The sequence below is a fragment of the Morone saxatilis genome, unplaced genomic scaffold (assembly GCF_004916995.1).
Source record: "Morone saxatilis isolate NCDOM2014 unplaced genomic scaffold, NCSU_SB_2.0 Contig24, whole genome shotgun sequence".
Lineage (NCBI taxonomy): Eukaryota > Metazoa > Chordata > Actinopteri > Moronidae > Morone > Morone saxatilis.
Window position 1 is genome coordinate 26306654 of NW_023339807.1, and position 6899 is coordinate 26313552.

Below are 6899 nucleotides of genomic sequence, written 5' to 3' on the forward strand. Positions count from 1 at the left end.
ATAAAAAATCTCATTTAAAGTTTTAAGATAGATAGATAAGTGATTGATCACACAATTACATTAAATTAATATTACTGAACATTTAAGTCAATTATCTAATTTATTAATTGACATTTATCATTTACTCTCTGATTATTGCACTGAATATAAAAGTTGATCTAATGTATCTACAATAAGTTTTTTTCTGTTTACAGTACAAATTTGGAGACATAATTATGTTTCCAAAGGAATGTATCACGACAGGAGCACGGCCTGTGTACAAGCACTATGCTATTTATGTGGGCCCAAGCAGTGAGATAGACATTGGGCAAGGTGACAATGACATATTTCACCGCACAGGTACGTGTAGTAAACTGATAATGTAAGTATGCACATTTAAACACAGTATTACTGTCTGTCTAACATCGAAGGCAGGGGCAGACCTAGAGAAATACTGATGGGATGGCCAGAGGGTGGCAAAAGTATTTCTATTTCGGTTTAATCGCATATATAGAAATCATATATATGATTATTTGCTTGGTAAAGTGCCCAAATGAACATATCCAAACTCAAAAACATCACAACACATTAGTAAAGTGTTGAATAGAAATATCAATTTCAATTTTCCGCCAGGATTTTTTAGTATGTACATATTAATGCTCTGCATATTGTTAATAGCTCACAGTTGAACAGCAAAAACTGGCGGTATGTTGCTGGATGCCACTGAAACGCTTCCTTCCTCTTCTTTGTGCACTGTAAAACCTGATGAGTTTGTTCAGTACAGTAGCAACTGTTTGAGGAAACCGATCGCCTTGAACCATTTAAGTTTATCAGTTTATTTTAATTTATTTCTTTTATAAAGATGTGTTGTCAGGTTTTACAGTGTAGTTACAGCCTGCTCTAAATGCTGGACTGTTACAAACAAACCCATTACTGATGCAAATGAAAAGAAGAAAAGAGCAAATGCAATACTGCAGGAATAAGTGTTTGAACTGTATACAATATCTCTAATTAAGTTTATTCTCACAAACAGGTGAATACACACTGAAGCCTGACTGTAGGTTTGATAAACTTGAAACAACGACAGGAAAATGGAAGGAGAGAGTGGACAATTACCTTGATGTCATTCCCAAAATGAAAAACGCCACTAACAAGGAAGACATAATAAAGCGGATCAACTATACCATTCACAACTGTAAAGAATATGGCATCTTTGGAAACAACTGTGAACACCTTGCTACCTACGTACGCTATGGCCTGAAGATATCACTGCAGGTATGTAACAGATTCAACAGCGGCCCGTAACCGTGTATACAGTGTTACTAAAACTTTCTACGGACAGACATCTGCCATCCAACAAAGTTAGCTTAGAAAAATGTCTAATATGTAAAACCAAATGTATATGAAGTTGAAGTAATGTATGTGCAAGAAAGCAAACTTTAACATGTGTTTTGCTTTTTTCACAGCGGGGTACGTTGGCTAAATTTCTTTTCAGAGCTCAACCCGAAGTCAAAAAAATACTGGCCGGAATAAAAAAAGACGAAGTAAAAGAGATCAGCTGTGAGCTGTCTGTCCATGGTAACACCGGCAAGAAAGGAAACTTCTTCTCACGCATGATTAAGAAAATTAAAAGTCTAGGGTGACTTAAAGCAACGCCTGATACCCGTCTGCAGTCTTTGCCAATTTATGATGTGTAACTATGCAGAGAGCAATCCAAAGAACTTCAATTAAAGTTTTACGATTTTTAAACTATTAGAATTGCTTATTGCTTTTTTTTCTCATAAATATGAGCATTTTGGTACACCAATTTTGCCATTATTTCTATATTGATCATCATCTATTAGTTTTTGTCATCTCAAATTATAAAGATATATCCCTATTACGTCAGTATATTGTATTTACTATGTATTTACCTTGCTGATTGATTAAGCCATGTATGCACTGCTAAATGTGACCTCTTTCATGCTTTTTTATTTTCTCTTTATGCTCTAGAGAGAGTGTTGCTTCTGTTTAGTGGGGTAGGGCGGGAAAAATGTTCATGGAAAAAAATAGTGCATGCTCAATGTATTATGTGCTTGTCAACATGTAAAAATAAAAGAAAACAAAAAGTCCAGTGTGCAGTCCATCTAGTGGTGGAGCTTCAGATTGCAACCATCTGAATACAGCTCAGTTTTTCAAATGTGAAATGGAAACTAGATTGTTACATTGCCTACCCCTACCATTGCCTGCTTACCTGTTGCGAGCGTTGGATGCTTCTGTTGGGAGAGGTTGGAGGTCAAGGGTGCATTTTGCTATTGCCATCCTATACTGCCAGCCATTAGCAAAAAGAGGCGCTTACCCAAAGACTGAGATGCTCAGAAATGTAGCTGTCTCAGAATAATATATAATAATAATAATAACTTTAAATTGCTTATTTTGTGTGATCAAGTGAAAACTCCAAAGAGATTCAATTTATTAAATAATACATATAAATAAAATATAAAAAATGTAAATGTAATAAACCATTCTAATTCCATATGTTCATATTTTCCTTGTTAGTGAAAATACATTTGAATTCCTCCTTTTTCCGAGGAATATCAGGAGGACGCAGCCCCAGAATAATGATCCTAGGTTCCACAGTCACAGCTATAAGCAAAATGTTATCAGTCATACAGATCACCTCACTCCATGCAACATATAAACCTTCTTACAGTGATTTAATTATTGTGCATCTGTGTTGTGTCAGAGTTCAAAAAGACAAAAATAACAAAGCATAACATTCTCATAGGGAGTAAAGAGTGGACGTTTATTCATTTCATACTCATATGCTGAGCAGTATTATGGGCTAACATAGGCACAGAGGGGTTTATCATTGGTACAGCCTGAGGTTACTATAGTGTTAATACATTGTTACAATATGTGTAAAAAAAAATAAAAAGAGGTGAAATGTAGTAAAAATTGAATGTGACAGTGACATTTTAATGATGATTAAAACTAAAACTATACAGTGAAAGTGTATGCTGTTAATATGAGAAGATTTTAAAAGGATGGTGCGTCCCCTCCGTTTAGTCTTGTCCTCATCATAAACTCATGGACACCTGGATGAACTAGAGAGAGAGAGAGAGAGATACACCCAGTGTTATCACACAACTCTCAATTATCTAGCAGTCATCTAAAACACCATTCATCAGAAGATGGTTGAACAGACCTGTTGTTCTGCATCTACATTAATGGATTTTTGTTGTAATAGGAGTTGTTTATGTGAGCGTTAGCAAAAATGGTCTGACAGAGCTGAATCATCTCTCTCTCCTTTTAGCTCTGGCTCTTGGTCTCCACCAACTGCTCAGAGAAAAAACCTTTTATCATATCATTTTAGTCTCTGTGTGTGTCTGCTGTGTGTTTCTGAGCAGGTAGTGCACAGTCGATTTATCTTATATCGGCTTGTTTGCTGAAAACAGCTGCCTGCTGATGCTGGAAACACAGTTTAAGATCCAGATATATAAGTTAGAAGGGAGAGTGAATATTGACTTGACTGAAAATACATGTCAATTTAAAAAAAATAACTTAAACCTAACCTTAACCTACATTTTTTAAGTCATGGACACTTACATCGTCGTACTGAAACATGGCCGTGCCACTTTGGTTTGTGTCTCTCCTTCGGAAATGGTCTGAAAAACATACAAACATTAAACATGCACATTTGACCGGCTGATCACACACCCCCTTTACAGTCTGGAGTCACTCTGAGTAACAAAGCCCCCTTCATGATCTGTATTTCAGCATCCATCTTCCTGTTTGAACCATGGATGTATAAAGAGAAATGGATACAGCGTTGAAGGCGGCGCTCCGTTCAGTCCCATGAAAGCTGCTCAGTGGCGCATGAAGCAAAAAAAAACACATACTTGTCTCCACTTGCGGATCCGTGTGCATTAGGATCAAAAGCTGTTAAAATGCATGTGTTATTTAGCCACACCATTGTCGTAGGTAGGTGCTCAGTAAAAAGCAGTTTTTGTCAAAGGCTCCCAAAGAAACAATTTTAAAAAGTGTTTCTTAAATCACATATATAAAAGCATACAAGTGGACAAGTTGAGCTACAGTTGATCCACCAGTAAAAAGCAACCTGCTCATACAAGCTCAATCAGCTTATTTATCTTCCTAATCAACCCTCCAATGAGCTGCCGGTGTTAGTTCAGGGTTTTCCCTCCTGATACTGTGAGGGACAATGAGGGTGTTGTTTTTATGCCTACTGTCTCAGATTTCACGCGTTCCTCGGCCCACTCACCGGTCAGGCAACGGAGTTTTACACAACTGCTCACAAAATCATCAAAGGCGATTCTGCCGCTTGTGCTGTAGCGGTTCATGATGACGTTCATGGCCTGAGGGCTCAGGTTATAACCTGCAAAGGAACACATACATTAAATAAATGACATTTTACACAGAGAGAAAATACCCGTCATGTGCTTCATAGTAATTTCCAGAAACCACAGTGGTTTATCTATGTCCACTGGTCATTTCACAATATTTATTCCTAATTTTTGGCTTTTATATGCTGCTTGACCGAGGAGTTTTGTTAGTTTTCCTGTACCCATGGTGGTGATGGCCTGCTGCATCTCAGGGCCCTCCACCGTTCCACTGCGGTCCCGGTCGTAGGATGCAAAGGTATTCTTCCAGCCGTTCAGAGCCTGCGACAGTTCCTTGAACTCATTAAAGCCCATGGTGCCGGAGCCGTCCCTCTGAGTGACACAGTCAAGGACCCATCATATACTTTTCCAGCACTCCATGGAGCTGTTAGGGCAAACACTCACTGAAAACCCTCATACCAGATGGGTAGCTTACCAGCTTAACAGTGTGTCACTCATATTACATACTGATACGAAGCCAAAAATTATAGCCTGTTTAGCACAAAAATGCTCACCGTGTTTTAATGTTTCGCTCTATATTTGACATATGGGTGTAATATTTGGGCGTGGTATGAAGTTGGAACAATCTTTATAATCTCTGTTCATTCATTCATTTATTCATCTTCATCTGCTTATCCGGGATCTGGTCAAATCTCTGTTTGATTCTCTAAATCCTGTTTACTTCAGAGAATCTGTACTGATCTACAGTATCTTGTAAATAGAAGGAAGTGAAAGGGGAATCTCAAAGAACTAAAAGTAATCATGTGACACTATCGACCAGTTTTAGGTGTTTCTGTTTGGCTGATATTCGCCTCTTGCAGCGGTGAGAAAATGTTTCTGTGGTCTGTGATCCCGACTGGGTCATGACTAACAGGAGCATACACGTAACCAAAGAGCAGTGAGGTTTGAAAAAAGGTCTCTTGAAAGTGATATTAGCAGGAACTTGTCCCATCTTTACCCTCACTGGGGTTGTGATAAAGCACGTTAATGTGAAAGTCCGTGGTTGCCAACCTGTTGGTCAGGGCCCCCACTGTGGGTGGCAGTATTCACAGGAATTAATCTGCTAAAAATCCCTCCAAATTTCTCATTTTACACAAACGTCCTGCAGTTATTGTATTCACTATTTGAGTTCATTGTACAGTTTATCAGCTGTTTTCTACTGTTATGCGTTGAATATAATATAAAATATCCATAAACTATGTCACTTAGTCAGGGGTCATCAGTTTACTTGTTGTTTTTACATGTGTAAATATCTTCAGTTAAACATTAAAAAGCCAAAACATTTCATGTAAAATTAAAGCTAAAAACTGTATTTTAATTATAGAAAATTACTGTATTTTTATGTTTTTTTTTTTTACAGTGCTGTTAATACATTTAAAACTGGTGTTCAGTGCCACTTAAAATGTAGTTGCGGGTTTCCCAGATGTATACACCTGTAGTCAAAGAGGAACCTGTCACATCACAGGTGGATTATTGGGCTGCTGTTTAAAAGTAAAAAGTTGAGCCAGTATACTGGTAAACTGGCATACAGGTATCAGTCTAATCCTGTTTGATAATACAAACACAGAGGGGCTGCCAGGGATTAGAGCTAATAGGCCTCGTCTTGAGTCAGCACACTGAGTTTGTTGGTTTGTCAGGGGTTTTAGGACCGGATTCAAATGAACTGTGGACTTTGAGGTGCAGAGCGCGCGCACCCTCCGGTTAAAGCCACCAGAACTAAGATGCTCTAACAACTCCAACCCTTGCGGTTTTTCAAGGCTGTGGATTAAACAGAAATACTTTTTGGCCAAATGAAGCCTCGCACGGAGCCTCGTTAACTCCTGAACAAATATCAATAAAACCTGTGCAGCAACTCATCTGCAGATACTCACTCGTCTGCAGACAAATCACACTCCACGTAACACACCGATGATTTATTAACACATGGAGCCCTTTTCTGTAAAAGTGACCTTGGGAAACTAATTAATCTGCTTTGCATATTTACAGCTTTTTGTTGAGTAATCCCGGAGGGGAATGCATGCAAACAACTGTAGCATAAAGGTTCTTTCACCCATTGAAACGAAGAGGATCTGTAATATTCATATTTCTCTTTTAGCCATCAAACAACCTCTAACAGGAGAGCAGCAGCCATTGATGCTTTCACTTTATTCAGTATCATTGGTCTGTTTGTCCTGAAGTAACTATGTACTTTAGAGGTCTTTTACTTGACATTACCTACTTTTCTTTGGAATTTACTATGTTTTCAATAATGACACTTAAATAAGAGGCATCATGGTCCTCTCACAGGGCACATCGGACTCAGAGCAAACAAATACAGGTACGTCAAACTGGTGTCCAAGACCACTTTACCCTGAGGTGTCAGTCCAAACTATTTCACACTGTACTATTGACAGTATATATAATGAACAGGGCTTGAAGCCAAGAAAAGCCAGAGCCAATGCAGAACTGTCTTAAACCTGCATTCTCTGTAACAACCAGCAGGGGGCAGCTCCATTGGCTGCAATAACACACTGATACCATTCAGTCTTATGGAGAAATGAG

The 6899-nt window shown here is 38.3% G+C and overlaps 3 protein-coding genes across 3 annotated transcripts in view; 2 read left to right on the top strand and 1 right to left on the bottom strand.

Moving 5' to 3' along the window:
• Nucleotides 1-6899, top strand: part of LOC118336472 — a 744338-nt gene that overhangs the window by 392812 nt on the left and 344627 nt on the right. The gene's annotated exons all lie outside the window — the stretch shown is intronic.
• On the top strand, nucleotides 201-2087 carry LOC118336495 (phospholipase A and acyltransferase 1-like). Its single transcript, XM_035673162.1, has 3 exons — nucleotides 201-339; nucleotides 1013-1254; nucleotides 1446-2087. Exons 1-3 carry the CDS (start codon nucleotides 216-218, stop codon nucleotides 1620-1622), a joined length of 543 nt encoding a protein of 180 aa, XP_035529055.1. The 5' UTR covers nucleotides 201-215; the 3' UTR covers nucleotides 1623-2087.
• The window catches only part of LOC118336550 (sorcin-like), a 6435-nt gene continuing 2279 nt past the window's right edge, over nucleotides 2744-6899 (bottom strand). Inside the window, 4 exon segments of the mRNA XM_035673219.1 lie at nucleotides 2744-3065; nucleotides 3568-3626; nucleotides 4241-4354; nucleotides 4544-4743. Coding sequence (XP_035529112.1) covers nucleotides 3039-3065; nucleotides 3568-3626; nucleotides 4241-4354; nucleotides 4544-4743 — 400 coding nt within the window. The 3' untranslated portion in view covers nucleotides 2744-3038.